Genomic DNA, 14,405 nt, shown 5'->3' on the forward strand with positions numbered 1-14,405 from the left:
CACGATTTTGTCGTCTAATTTGATGACCAGGGTGAGATCCCCACATTGCAGCACATTGGATTAAACAAATATTTGTAGTGCAAAATTACTGAAACAAGGCATTTTTGTATTTAATATTTTTATCAAGTAAATATAACATCCTTTCCCGAGGGGCTACAGTATGGGGTTCTTCAAAAAAGGAGTGTACAGGTTTTTAAAGGGTCGGCAACGCGCGTGTAATATCTCTGGTTTTGCAGGCGTCCATAGGCTACGGTAACTGTTTACCATCAGGCGGGCCGTATGCTTGATTGCCACCGACGTGGTATAAAAAAAAACAATAAAATAATAATCACTACATAGTATAAAACAAAGTCGCTTTCCGCTGTCTGTCCCTATGTATGCTTAGATCTTAAAAACTACGCAACGGATTTTGATGCGGTTTTTTTTTTAATAGATAGAGTGATTGCTGTATAATTTACCTAAATTCGTTGTTGAAGTATCAGTGTTTTTTTCAGGTCAGGTCAAACCAAATTGTCAGTAAATAAGAACAAAAAAAACTATACTCATCCTTTTCTTTTGGGTGCTAGTACTAGTGTAAGGCAAAGATAAGTATGATTCTCTCTGTCTTATGTTTGGAATGAGACAGTCCTTTGACAAACAATAGTCCTTTCATATCCGTTGAGCGTGAGCGTACAGTTTGAGCACCAGAGCCCACGCCCCGTACAGCAAAACTGGTTTGTAGTAGGCTCAAACTGAAATGAATCAACTTATAGCCGAGTATTCTCAGCCGAAACTAGGCCCCGGTATTGTCTACGAAGAGCCTATCGCGAAACACAAAAATAGAATTTTCTATATTTGCCTCTCTATTACTCGAATGTGCAAGTGATAGAGGCAGATAACGAAATTTCGATTTCCGTGTTTCGCGGTAGGCCCTATGGTTATCCTATCGTAAAACGTGCCCCTTGTGTATGTCGTTGTGTACAGAACGGATGTGTCAAAAACTCAGTACAGCCGAGTTTATAAATATGTATAAATTTTTAAGCTTATGTCAATTAATAAAATAAACAAATTTATACCTACATATGTGCCATTTTCAACCAAAAGGGTACTTATTGTCGCTTGTCAGTAAGGCGCTATTTCCATATAGCTTCAATTAGAAATCAACCTTATCGACAAGCGACAATGTGGTACCTTTTGGTTGAAAACGTCACATATTTATGAGCTCGACTGTACCTTTATGAACTCTAGTTTTTAACATCCGTTTTTACCTAATTGACATCTTACTTCGACATAGAGGCTATACTTCTCTGCTATAAAATGGCATTAAGTAGGTATGGAAACAAATGGTTCGTTACCTATAAACAAAAATAATGAATACTAGAACCACAACAATAAAATTTTCCCAAAAAAAAAACAAGTAAATATATGAATATTTATTATAATTATTTTATCGATAAAAAAAGACATGTGTCACGTCACTATTTTAAATACTAACCATAGACCTAGCATTATAGATGAACCAAGATGAGCTATACGAGTGCGCCCGTGACGTGAGGGACAGAACATACGCAATGCGACAATATGATTGGTATTGGTCGAGTAGTTTTGTAGTCCACCATAAACCATACTAAACTACGCTTTCTCTGCTACTCCTACTGAAAGATACATAAGACTATCCCTTTCGGTCATTTCCCCCCACCCCTCATGACCGATCCAGTTATACTAGATACATGATACTAAGTGCTAACGTAACGTGGTGCTAACGTAATTTTATTTTTGATAAATAAAAGGCAACGGCCCTAAAGGGCCCTTCACACTCATGCGCGAAGCCGCGAACGCGAATTCGGAGTCGATTTCGCTGATTAGCGAACTAGACTCCACACTCACATTCGCGGCTTCGCGCCGCAATTCGCGCACGAGTGTGGAGGGCCCTTTAGGCCTATAGACTATTATATAATCTGTGCCTATAGAGAGATCATAGACAACCGTCAAATTTCTCATAAAATCAGATATGCAGTCGGACTTCCGGTTCGAGCGCCATCTTGATAGTTAGCATCGTGATTAATTACTTTGTTTTTTGCTCATTAATATTGTTTAAAGTGTAATATCGATAGCTTATTATACAGTAAACTAATGTGGTAGTGTGCAGTGAATGGAGAATTAATTTTGAAGCGCGTTTAACCACCATCTTGGAGTCAACGGCCGGTAGTCCACGTGCTTCTTGTAAAGTCTAGCTATCGATTTACAAGAGCTAACAAATCACCGTACACTGTCTTGTACAACCGTACAATTTTTGTCGTTTTTAAACCTCTTAATACCTTGATACTGGCGAAATAGTCCCACTGGGCTGAAGCCATAATTTTAAAAGAAGAAGAAGAAGATATGCAGTCCTACTATAAATACTTACTTTTTGTGTGCAATGCAATAAAACGCGTAAAACTCGTATAAATATTTATTCCATTTTCTACTTAAAACTAAAATGTAACAACTGCCTGTTGTATTTCAAAGATATTAGCTGAATCAACAAATCATACGATTTACCTTTATTTCAGTGCACCTTATAACCTATAATTTCATTTACTTATAGGTTATTAAATTACTAAAATAGATGATTGAACATGTATATGTAGGTACAGTTCGATGGTAAATAGTAGAAATGGTAGAAATTAAAGATAAGTGCTGGTGACACCAGATTGTCAAATACATACAAGACGCACTTATGTGGCAGAGTGAGATGGACATATCAATATTTGGTGTTCGCAACTATAATTTGGCAAGCCGTTTCCGTCATTAGAAAGGCGGCAAATTTAAAAAATGTAGGCGCGATGAAAATTGTTGTCCAGTCGCCATCAGATATATCGGCGCGGCCGAGGTGCTCAAAAATATCTGAACACACACCTAGCGCCTTGACAATAGAGGCATGTTCGGATATTTGTGAGCACCTTGGCCGCTCCGATATATCTGATGGCGACTGTCCTCCCATAGTAAATGTGAATTTCTGCCTTTTACTACTGACATATGGGATAAAGTATATATGAATATACTTACATATGAATGTCCATAAAAACCCATTAGCGCCCACTGTACCCACTTCACCCACATGGGTACACTTGGGTTACGGAGTTTGATTCGATTTTCTGCTGTAACTCCTCTACCTAACCTGACAGCATTAAAAAAATGTGCCATTTTACACCAAAAGGGTACTTATTGTCGGTTGTCAATAAGGCGCTATTTTTATATAGCTTCAATTTGGAATCAACCTTATCGACAACCGACAATGTGGTACCTTTTAGTTGAAAACGTCGCAAATGGTGGGTTCCCATAAGTAGGTGCAGGCGCTATAGCTCGTTTTTTTTAGCAGTAGAAAAAAGGTAAACAATTTTGATGTGTCTTTTTATTGAAGAATATTGACAAACGCTTTTCAAAAATTAGTTTATAATACTTATGAAAGCAAAATAATGTAAAAGATCGTATATGATTTATAATTGTAACATATTTGCTGTTATTTATTTTTCAAAAGTGATTTTTAATAAAAAGACGTCAAGATCGCTTACCTTCTTTCTAATGCTATAAAAACGAACGATAATGGGAATACCCAATGTTGCTTACTCAGTGGCGCCCTCTTTCTACTCTTTACTATCGGACTGTTGTCAGAGCGGGTTATGAACAGTTTATTCCTTGGTAGTGTAGGAAATGAAGCAAGTTGTTGTATGGAGACCCATGCATTAATTCCTCAGTCGATGAAATTTTGCTTGGTTATTGTATAGTATGAGCCGAAACTAAACATATAAATATCCAAAAAAAAAAACACCTAAGTTAGGTATTTATACGTAAAAATACAAATCTGTTTATATATTGAACCGAGTAATTCCTCCGTCCATAATTTTTTTACCAAATAAGTTATTTGTATCAGTATGTGCTACTAGAAAAAAATCCAAAACTTTTGTCAAACATGACAATATTTTTTTTATTAAAATTCCTTTTTTTGACTCTAATTTTCATCGGAAAATTGCTCTGTCATTTTTTTCTTCTTATATGATCTTAGAATATAATTTGGCGTAGTGGGTAAGAAAATCCAAAAAAAAATGCATACCCAAATTTATGTAATTTAGAACTATTAAAAACTGTGAGTAGAAAATTTCTCAGCCTGATTTCTTTTTAAATATATACTAAGTAGTCACGTATACACTTAAATCCAAAATATCCAAAAGATATATTCATCCAGAACGCCGAAATTTTGGAAGCGAAGATAAATCCATCCCGCGGTTACCCAATAATGTACCTTCTTCCCTTAGCAGTTAAGTGCAGATTAGCGTCCCGACCCGACCGCGTGACCCGCAGCCCGCACTTAAGAAGGGAGTTGTCGTTGTCACTGGTGTGTGATTCTTTACCACTACATTTAGTGATTTTTACAAGCTTTCATTTAACTTGCAATGTACCTATGTATGTGGTTATGTAGCTATGTTTGTACGTGTCAAATTTAAATTTGAGCCACTTTCCGGTTTTCGATGAAACTGAAAATTTGCACACATATGTAAGTCGGGTGACAATGCAATATTACGGTACCATCGAGCTGATCTGATGATGGATACAGGAGGTGGTTATAGGAACTCTGTGATAAAACAACGCAACCTAATTGTGTTTGGGGTTTTTAGACTTGTCTCATGGAGTATTAGTTGCCTGTGGAAAGAAAAGTACAGTCAGCGATAAAAGCTTGTACCAAAAATGAAATTTTTGCCAAAAACTTATTTACGTTTTCTTTGTACCGAATAATATATACTTACTTAGTTTCATATATAGGCCACCAAACGAAGCCCAAAAATTGCCATTCAGGGAAATAATTCGTGTGTAAGCGTATTTTGGCATAGTTGTAGATAAAGGTGCCTGAAACAACATACTAAAAGTACTGATGGATGGGGGTGACGCTAACGGGTAGAGGGGGGTGTAAAGGTCCCTTTTTTGAGTTTTTCGTAAATAACTCTTAAACGGTGGCCCATAACAAAAAATGACCTGTTACATAAATAATCTACATAAAATTGCCTACAAGAAAGATTTCATACACTTTTTCGCTAGGATCAACATTTAAAAAGATATTAAACGAGAAATATTAATTAAAATCAATTCTATGGTACGTTTTTTTTATATTTTTGTAAATAACTCGTAAACGGTGGCCAATAGCAAATAAATGTTTTTGAACGTAAATAATCTACATAAAATTTACTACAAAAAATATTATTCATCATTTTTGCTAGGATTAATATTTAAAAATATATTAAAGGGAATGTTAATTATAATCAATTCTTAGGTTCCTTTTTTTCAGTTTTTAGTAAATAATTTGTAAAGTATAGCAAAAAAAATCTTATACACAAATAATTAACATAAAATTTTCTACAAGGTACATGTGAAACACTTTTAGCTAGGATCAATATTTTAAAAAGATATCAAAGCGGGAAAGTTAATTATCAATTTTAAAGTCCTTTTTTAGTTTTTCGTAAATAGCTCGTAAACGGTGGCCCATAGCAGTAAAGGTTCTAGTAAATAAATAATGTACATAAAATTTTCTACAAAAAAAATCCCAAAACTTTTCTCTAATCAATATTTAAAACGAAATTGAATAAATAAAGTTAATTACAATCAATTCACAGCTCCCTTTTTTTAAGTTTTTCGTAAATATTTCATAAACGGTGGTCCATTGCAAAAAAATGTTATACATAAATAATTTACATTACATTTTCTACAAAAAAGGTTTATTACACTTTTTCGCTAGGATCAATATTTAAAGAGGTATTAAAAGGGGAATTTAAATTATAATCAATTCTACACATAATTTAACTTTCCCACTTTAATAGTTTTATTGATCTTAGGGAAAAGTGTTCCACATGTTTCTTGTAGGAAATTGTATGCCAATTATTTGTGGTATTTTCTATAAAAAGGGACCTTATTGTCGATGTCGCTTAAAAATTTATGTTTAAGAAGTTTTTTTTGCTATTGGTCATACTTCACAAATTATTAACGAAAATCTAAAAAAGGGACCTGAGAATTGATTATAATTAACTTTCCCTCTTTAATATCTCATTAAATATTGATCGTTGCTAAAAAGTGTAAAGTACCTTTTTTGTAGAAAAAAATATGTGAATTACTTTTGTAATTTTTTTTTGCAATGTTAATGTAAACGGTGGTCGTTTACGAAATATTTACGAGAAACTTAAAAAAAGCGACCTCTGAATTGATTTTAGTTAACTTTATTCCTTTAATTTCGTTGTGTTATGGGTACTCAAACAACGATATATATAATATACAAATACATAAATACAAAGAAAACACCCAAGACTCGAGAACAAATATCTGTGTTCATCACACAAATAAATGCCCTTACCGGGATTCGAACCCAGGACCATCGGCTTCACAGGCAGGGTCACTACCCACTAGGCCAGACCGGTCGTCAATATTGATCTTAGAAATGTTTTCGAAATGTTTATTGTAGAAAATTTTATGTAGATTATTTATTTACCAGAACCTTTTCTGCTACGGGCCACCGTTTACGAGCTATTTACGAGAATCTAAAAAAGGACTAAAATTGATAATAATTAACTTTCCCGCTTTAATATCTTTTTAAAATATTGATGCTAGCGAAGTGTACCACATTTCTTGTAGGAAATTATATGTAAACCAATTATTTACGAAAAACTGAAATAAAGGAAACTTAGAATTGATTAAAATTAACATTTCCTCTTTAATATCTTTTTAAATATTAATCCTAGCAAAAAGGCTGTATAGTCTTTTTTGTAGTAAATTTTGTGTAGATTATTTACGTTCAACAACATTTTTTGCTATTGGCCACCGTTTACGAGTTATTTACGAAAATATAAAAAAAAATACTAAAATTGATAATAATTAACTTTCCCGCTTTAATATCTTTTTAAAATATTGATACTAGCGAAAAGTGTACCACATGTTTCTTGTAGGAAGTTGTCTGCAAATTATTTATGTATCAGATTTCTTTTTGCTATACTTTACAAATTATTTACGAAAAACTGAAAAAAAGGAACCGAATTGATTATAATTAACATTCCCTCTTTAATATCTTTTTAAATATTAATCCTAGCAAAAAGGATCCGTTATTTTTTTTGTAGTAAATTTTATGTAGATTATTTACGTTCAACAACAGTTTTTGCTATTGGCCACCGTTTACGAGTTATTTACGAAAATAAAAATAAAAACACCATAGAATTGATTTTAATTAACTTTCTCATTTAGTATCTTTTTAAATATTGATCCTAGCGAAAAAGTGTGAAATATTTCTTGTAGGAAATTTTATGTAGATTATTTATGTAACAGGTCATTTTTTGCTGTGGGCCACCGTTTACGAGTTATTTACGAAAATATAAAAAAACTTACCATAGAATTGATTTTAATTAATACTCTCGTTTAATATCTTTTTAAATATTGATCCTAGCGAAAAAGTGTACGAAATCTTTCTTTTAGGCAATTTTATGTACATCATTTATGTAAAAGGACATTTTTTGCTATGGGCCACCGTTTACGAGTTATTTACGAAAAACTAAAAAAAGGGACCTTTACACCCCCTCCCCCTTCCCCCACCCGTTAGCTTAACCCCTATCCATCAGTACTTTTATTATATTGTTTCAGGCACCTTTATCTACAACTATGCCAGAATTCGCCTACACACGAATTATTTCCCCCGATTTTCCTTCGTTTGGTGGCCTAATAACGAACTTTGCTCCCGTATGACCGCAGACAATATAACAAACGAAAACAGTAAGCCACCGCCGGGCTAGGCGCGGCGCGCGCGCGGGCGGCGGCGCCGGCGGCCGGTACCGCTCCCGCACCCCGCTTATACACTCCGCTCCCTACTACACTGCTACCGAATCTCCCGATAGTCCCGATATGTTTAGTTTTTAATACGCTCGTTATTTTTTTGGATTTTTTAATAATTGAATGGTAAGATAACTGTGAACTTAATTCAATAAATAAAATGGATAGAGAAAGTTTCCACGGGGAGTAAAAAGCCAATTTCTGAAAATAGTATAGTTACATGGTAATTTTTTTAGATTTTCATTTTGTAGGTATAAAACGGCAATAAAATGGCATTCCAGTAAAAAAATTAGACTGAGCAATTTTCAGGTCCAAGGCACGCCAAAAAATTATATTTTATTAATATTGGTATTTCTGCTAGGATATATTTTTGGATATTTCATATATTGTTGCAATACGTTACATGAATATGTCCGGTGAAGAAAGTTTGAACAGAGCATTTTTCGGTAAAAAGATATTAACGATTTAAGACTTTAGGTATTTTCTTAAATCCTATTATTATTATTCTTTGGAAATTTATACAATACTCTTTATTTATTGATACTTTATCATACTGTAAAGTTTTTTCTGGCAGAGGAATTACTGCGGGGTCCACTACCTTTATTTCCTACACTATGGACTTGGGGACCCAGGCCTCGACCTTGGGCCTGGTGGTGCTGTAGGGTACGTACTGCCCCTTGGTTCCAGAGAGGTTCTCGTTGCCATACATCATCCAGTCGTATTTAGGGCGGCTGGGGTCCTGCAAAAGTAAGAGAGTTTGAGTTTATAATCGAATTTAAACTATCGTGAGACATATTAACTTAACTAACTTAGCGGTTTCACTCACGTGTTTTTAGTCACTCGCGTGACATGTTTCGAGCACTAACAGTGCCTGAGTGAGTAGCGGTCACGACGGGTGACAGCTACTCACTCAGGCACTGTTAGTGCTTGAAACATGTCGCGCGAGTGACTAAAAATACGTATAGAGCGGTACTGTCATAGTAAATTTTGTAGCCACAGTAAATTCACTGCCATCTATCGACACTAAAAATGAATAAGTATAAAAATACCATAATATGTATTTATACATATATGGGTAAATGATTTTTTTATTTGCATTAATAATTTTTATATAATTTTGACCCTCGAGCAGTGCCCCATATATATATATATATTTTTTTTTGTATTTTTATACATTTTTCTACCATCAGATCCTACCATCTATGCTGCATACCCATACAAAATGTATAAAAAGAGTCGCAGCAATTAGGCGCAACCGCGGACATATTCTCAGAGAATGACCCACTAATGGTCCCATATTTAAATACCTGGTGTGGGGGAAGATCGGTCTTGTAGTGCAGCCAGCCGAACCATTCAGCGGGGACCTGAAATTATTTTTAAAATACATACTTAATTATAATAAACAAAGAGTAACAAGGGTACAAATCAAGCTCCGAAAAATGTATAAACTTTTTTTTACCTGACTACCATCATAGTTCATGTGGAAGTTGGGAGCGTATTCCACCCAGCGATTACGGGAATAGAAGTAGCGAGGGTTCTCATAGTATTTGTTGCCGAAACTGTCTTCACCTACGAGGGTACCGTCCTTCAGTTCGTCCTGACTGTGGATCAAGAATAAAAAGTATTAATTTACAAATAATAGCTGTCAATCATTGGCGGCGTAAAACCAAAATTTAATTTGGGCTAGATACATTTTGTGAGGCCCTCTGGTGGCCGAATTATGCATAAACCATTGGGGAGCCAGGCCACTCGGATCGCGAGGCCGTAGGCGGTGGCCCATGTCGACTATGCCTAACGCCGCTTCTGCTGTCAATAAATAATTGACTGATGTTAGGTCAATATGAGGAAGTCCGTCTAAAAAGTAAGATCGTCTATAAGCTCTTTTGTCACTCTTTAACTCTTGCATTTGTACACATACTCCACCAGTGGGGGGACACTTCTCCTTTCGGGCTTTCTCGGCTCCGTTCGGCTCAGCATTGCTGCGAGCAATTATTAGGGTTGACAAAACTTGATGTCCCTTTGCGTGCACAACCACAGATAAATTAATGACTTGAATTTTGACAACCCTAAATAGCCGAAAGGGATAGTGCCTTATATTAGAAAGGGACATCATGATTCGACCCTGAACCGCTGTCAAACTTCGGTTTTGTAGGAAGATTCCTTTCTGTACGGTAGTACTATTATTTATTCTGTGGTTTTGCGACATTATGACTATGAATGTATACAAATATGAGAGTTCTTGCCCTATGACAGTCTTTCCTAATAAATAAACATCACTAAAAATGTCTTTAAGTTAAGGTACGAGATTGAAAAGCTTGATTATATCACTATTGTATAAAATACTATTGTTCTCTGTAATATGTCTCGCGACGTACAATGATTGTTTTATACAATTAATGTAAATTTTATTTATCATCTTTTCAATAAAGCTTATAACATTAAAAAATAATAATATTGATTATGTATATTTCTTAAATCTAAGTATATGTCGTCAGAATCAGGATCATATTCGCAACTAATATTTAATTGACAATATGTGTGTATTTAGATTTAAGAAATATATATGGAAAGTTGCAGAAACAAATTGGTTATTTTATTTTACGCCTATTGCTTGTATTGAACAAAAACGAGGAATGCATTGTTTTTTACCGTATTTATAACAATATTATTTACTCCGTACGTTTCCGGGACTTTAGTCCCGAAAAAAAATGTTATCGCAAGGCAGTCTCCACTTTATGACTTTGTTCTACCAAGTTTAGGTATTTATACTCTGCCTATTCCGATCACTGTTTATTAGTAACAGCGTTACTTTTAAGTTATTTAAATGGCATTAGTAATTAATTAAGTGTCTTTCAAAACGTTATTAACTAAACAAAACAAAAGAAAATTACACAAAATTAAGGTAAAAGTCAAAACAACATAACCTATCACAACGTAATTACATAATAAAATAAATTCTTACCGGTATAGTTTCCACAGGGAACCCCGAATGCCTCCATTTTGGCGTATGATGTTAAAGAAATTGGCTACCTTATCTAGTGCAAATATCTTTGCAATGGACATTTTTAAGCCAAATCAATTTTCGTTTTGCAGCAAAGCAAAATAGGTATTTCACTTTGACGTTTGACAGATTATTAATGTTGCCATATTAACTCTTTTAAAAACTACTAAATCTACTTTTGAAAATAATTTGGCCAGGGACTGTCTCATTTCAAACATACAGAGAGAATGATACTGTCTTTGTCTTACGCTAGTACTAAAACCCAAAAGAAAGGGATCAGTATAATTTTACTTGTTCTTTTTTACTGACAAAAAGCTGGATGCCAGAGTATAGTAACAGAGGAAGCCTATTCTGGCACAATCTATAAACACCTTTGCCAATTGCCAACACCATTGCTTTGTTTTCCATTTATCCCTTTAAACGCTACGGCTGGTATTGGGCTGAAGCCACGCGCGTCAGTTCACGTTTTTGGCGGTTAACCTTTGGTATGCTTACTGCTTAGGAGCAGATCTGCTCCATATTATATGTATATTCAACTTAAACATGAATACCGAATATCTGTTTGTTGCACCTACCTCTAGGTAGGTTGCACCTTCCTTTCGGCCGAAAAGTAGGCAACATTCGACCGAATACCGAATATTCGGCAAAGTGGCCGAATAGTCGCCGAATATTCGTGGCATCTCTAAAAAATATCCCATTTTACTATTAAAAGTATTTATTTACTAAAATAATTAGTACCTAAAAAAAAAAAAAGTTACTTATTAAAGTAAAAATCGATTTCATTCATAATAAAAGAGTTTATGTCATTTGGACTTCTCATTTTTCTTCTTCGTTTTCCGAACCACTCCGTTGTCGAGGAACTCGTACTTTCCGTCTGTTTTTAAGAAATTCATATTCGATTCCGCTTCATCCTTTGGCATAGATTCAATATTTTTGTTAAGCTTTTTCTTCTTCTTTGATTTGAATAAACATCCAACATCAGGATCCGAAACATTATTCTCATTAATGTTTTTTAATTTCTTCATTTTTCTACCACTTCCCTCTTCGATTTCACTGGCAATATTTTCATCTGTCAGTTTGCGTTTCTTTTTATTTTTCTTAGGCTTAGACTCTATGCATTCAGCCACTTCGATGTTACCATTCCCAATTTCCGTTAAACTCTCACTATTTGAGCAACGCTTCTTCTTTTTCTTCTTCTTTGTTTTAGGAACTTCTGTGTCACTGTTTAAATTTAAATCTTCAACTTGTAGTTCATTTGCAGGTTTGTTTTTGTTTATCTTTTTCTTTTCATAATGCGAGTAACCTTCATACTTTTCTTGTTCAAGCAAATGTTGTTCTTGTTGTTCTATTCTTGCTAATTTGCCTAAAGCCCGCAATCCATGTCTTGCGCCTCTGAAATAAAAAAAGGAGAAGTAATTATTAAATAATTTGATTAATTGTTTTGTTTTTGTGAAACATTGTTTAGAGCCCAAAACATAAAAGCATCTGCAAATATGTTTGTAGGATGGCAAATGCACAAATTACTTGAGGATTAACTAGACTAGCTTAATTTCCAGGAGCTTTGTGATGGAAGCTGCAAATTGCAAGTACATTAGTCACGAGAAGTAGTCAGAATTTTTTCAACCTAAGAAAAGAATATGATGGGTATCATGTATAGGTAAAATGTTGACATACTTATGTGCTGTCCGTCCTCCGCAGGCAGCAAAAAGCTCCTCATCCGTCATCTTAAAAACATCCTTCTCTTCACCATCACTCTCCGAGTCTGAATCCGCCACTTTCTCCATTTTAACTCCCTCGTTTGTCAAAGTTGCTTTTTTAACGAAATAGTCAGCATACTGTTCCTCTTCTGCGGTTGATTTCTTTTTTGTTTTTGTCAGTTTCCAGGTGCTGTTTGATATTTGGAAGTCATCCGTGTTTGTCTTTATCTTTTTCGTTTTGCCATTTCTCTCTTCAACCTATGAAATGATTATTATCAGTTACAAGATTGACCCCATTTTGAAGGTCTGATAAATGAAGACTCAAGTTGTTATAGATGTAGTGCATAATTGTTTTACATCGTATTTTCTCGGAAACGTTCGTATCTGTCATCCTACTTCTGTCAATGTCAGTACTTATTGTACTGAGACTGAATGAAATAGCATAACACGTTCGTGCGTTTCCGTGAAAATACGATGGAAAACAATTATGCACTACATCTGTAATAAACATTTTATAATATAAGTTTAGTATGTGCTAATTACATATATACGAGTATACAAATATATACGAGTGAAGAAGCAACATTATTTAGCTCAAAGATAAAAACAAATAACTTCACATTTCAATAAAAAAAATTCTGTTAATGTCTTAAGTGTTGAATACCAGTAGGCCTAGCACATGATTGGCGCGACAGTATCTCGCCGCGAGATAGACTACCCGTCTTTTTCTAACCGTATTAATAAAAGAGCGACGGGTAGACTCGGCGAGATACTGTCGCGCCAATCATGTGCTAGCCCATCAGATTTTGGTCGGACTTATAATTTGACATTTGTTACGTCATATTATACAGCAATTCGCTCACCCTATCTGACCTCTGGTTGTTACATTTTGAATACACAATCAAATAAATAAATGTTAAGTGTACATTTGTCCCATTTTTTAAAAATAATCTAAACTAAAAATGAATACCCAACTGATGCATTAACATACAACAGACCCCAGTAAAAGGATGACCAGATTTAATTTTACTTACTACTGTATATAAAATGTCTCCCGGTTGAAGTCCCGGGTGTGGTTGAAGTTGTAAATAAAGTGTGGTGTGTTGGCATAGTCGTGCCAACTGCATTGCTGAGTGGAGACCATTTCAGCCTCACATCCTTATCTGATAGTTTTGTATTTTTCACTTTTGTTTTTTTTTTCTTGTTGTTAATGTATTTTTGTAATGTAATAATGATGTGTTGCCTTTATAAATATTCTAAATGTAAAATTTACCTCAACATTACCAGCTGCCTTATTATACAGCGTCGTCCACCAGTGTTCCGTGAAGTCAGATGCCGCGTCGTGCCCTACGCCCGTGACGCTTCGCTTTAACTTAGGCTTCAATGCTTGAGATATACCATTTTCATTCTTACCTAAACCTTTACCTAAAAACATGAATAAAAGAATAACTATTGCTGTTTGATATCCGTTTTCATAGTTTTATTTTATTACTATTTGAGTTTATGAAGGCCATAGTTTGATATTAGGATGCTTTTATGCTTATTTTGTATTTGATTGGGACTTCAGAATCTTATCAAAACCAATGCGTAGTTATAGCGAAAGATGGGGTATATTACCATCGGTCCAGCCATATTTCTCGAGTTGTTTTCTAGCAAAATCCATTATCGTAAGGTTCGAAGCCAATTTAAGCTTATAATTAGTTATTAATACATGATTTAAGGATATTTTTTTAACATAAACAGTATGTTTACAGCAGGTTAGGGATAACCTCAAAAAACGATCTGTCAAATTGCATTTAGTTCAATTTTGACAATTTAGTTGCGTTCAGAAATAGTAAAATTATGAATGTGTTCCGAAATAAAAAAGAGGAAAGCTTTGGAAACATTTGTAA

At 34.5% G+C, this 14,405-nt stretch overlaps 2 protein-coding genes across 2 annotated transcripts; both read right to left on the reverse strand.

Moving 5' to 3' along the window:
* Window positions 1-2,418: 2,418 nt before the first annotated feature.
* LOC134752887 (probable NADH dehydrogenase [ubiquinone] 1 alpha subcomplex subunit 12) lies at window positions 2,419-10,949 on the reverse strand. Its single transcript, XM_063688663.1, has 5 exons — window positions 10,778-10,949; window positions 9,275-9,416; window positions 9,123-9,179; window positions 8,431-8,554; window positions 2,419-3,658 (listed from the first exon to the last, which is right to left on the reverse strand). Exons 1-5 carry the CDS (start codon window positions 10,876-10,878, stop codon window positions 3,651-3,653), a joined length of 432 nt encoding a protein of 143 aa, XP_063544733.1. The 5' UTR covers window positions 10,879-10,949; the 3' UTR covers window positions 2,419-3,650.
* Window positions 10,950-11,529: 580 nt separating this feature from the next.
* LOC134752669 (G patch domain-containing protein 4) lies at window positions 11,530-14,287 on the reverse strand. Its single transcript, XM_063688346.1, has 4 exons — window positions 14,131-14,287; window positions 13,787-13,938; window positions 12,491-12,771; window positions 11,530-12,208 (listed from the first exon to the last, which is right to left on the reverse strand). The coding sequence occupies exons 1-4, from the start codon at window positions 14,174-14,176 to the stop codon at window positions 11,620-11,622; spliced, it is 1,068 nt and encodes a 355-aa protein (XP_063544416.1). The 5' UTR covers window positions 14,177-14,287; the 3' UTR covers window positions 11,530-11,619.
* Between the last annotated feature and the right edge of the window lie 118 nt (window positions 14,288-14,405).

This window comes from Cydia strobilella, chromosome 25 (genome assembly GCF_947568885.1).
Source record: "Cydia strobilella chromosome 25, ilCydStro3.1, whole genome shotgun sequence".
Taxonomy (NCBI): Eukaryota; Metazoa; Arthropoda; class Insecta; order Lepidoptera; family Tortricidae; genus Cydia; species Cydia strobilella.

Excerpts from the sequence above, each read along its gene's own strand:
- LOC134752669 (XM_063688346.1), bottom strand. The coding sequence starts at position 14,176 with ATGGATTTTGCTAGAAAACAACTCGAGAAATATGGCTGGACCGATG. Across the intron at positions 13,939-14,130 it reads GAAATATGGCTGGACCGATG|GTAAAGGTTTAGGTAAGAAT; the intron begins GTAATATACCCC and ends TCATGTTTTTAG. Across the intron at positions 12,772-13,786 it reads AGGCAGCTGGTAATGTTGAG|GTTGAAGAGAGAAATGGCAA; the intron begins GTAAATTTTACA and ends ATCATTTCATAG.
- LOC134752887 (XM_063688663.1), bottom strand. The coding sequence starts at position 10,878 with ATGTCCATTGCAAAGATATTTGCACTAGATAAGGTAGCCAATTTCTTT. Across the intron at positions 9,417-10,777 it reads TCCCTGTGGAAACTATACCG|TCAGGACGAACTGAAGGACG; the intron begins GTAAGAATTTAT and ends CTTGATCCACAG. Across the intron at positions 8,555-9,122 it reads CCGATCTTCCCCCACACCAG|GACCCCAGCCGCCCTAAATA; the intron begins GTATTTAAATAT and ends TTACTTTTGCAG.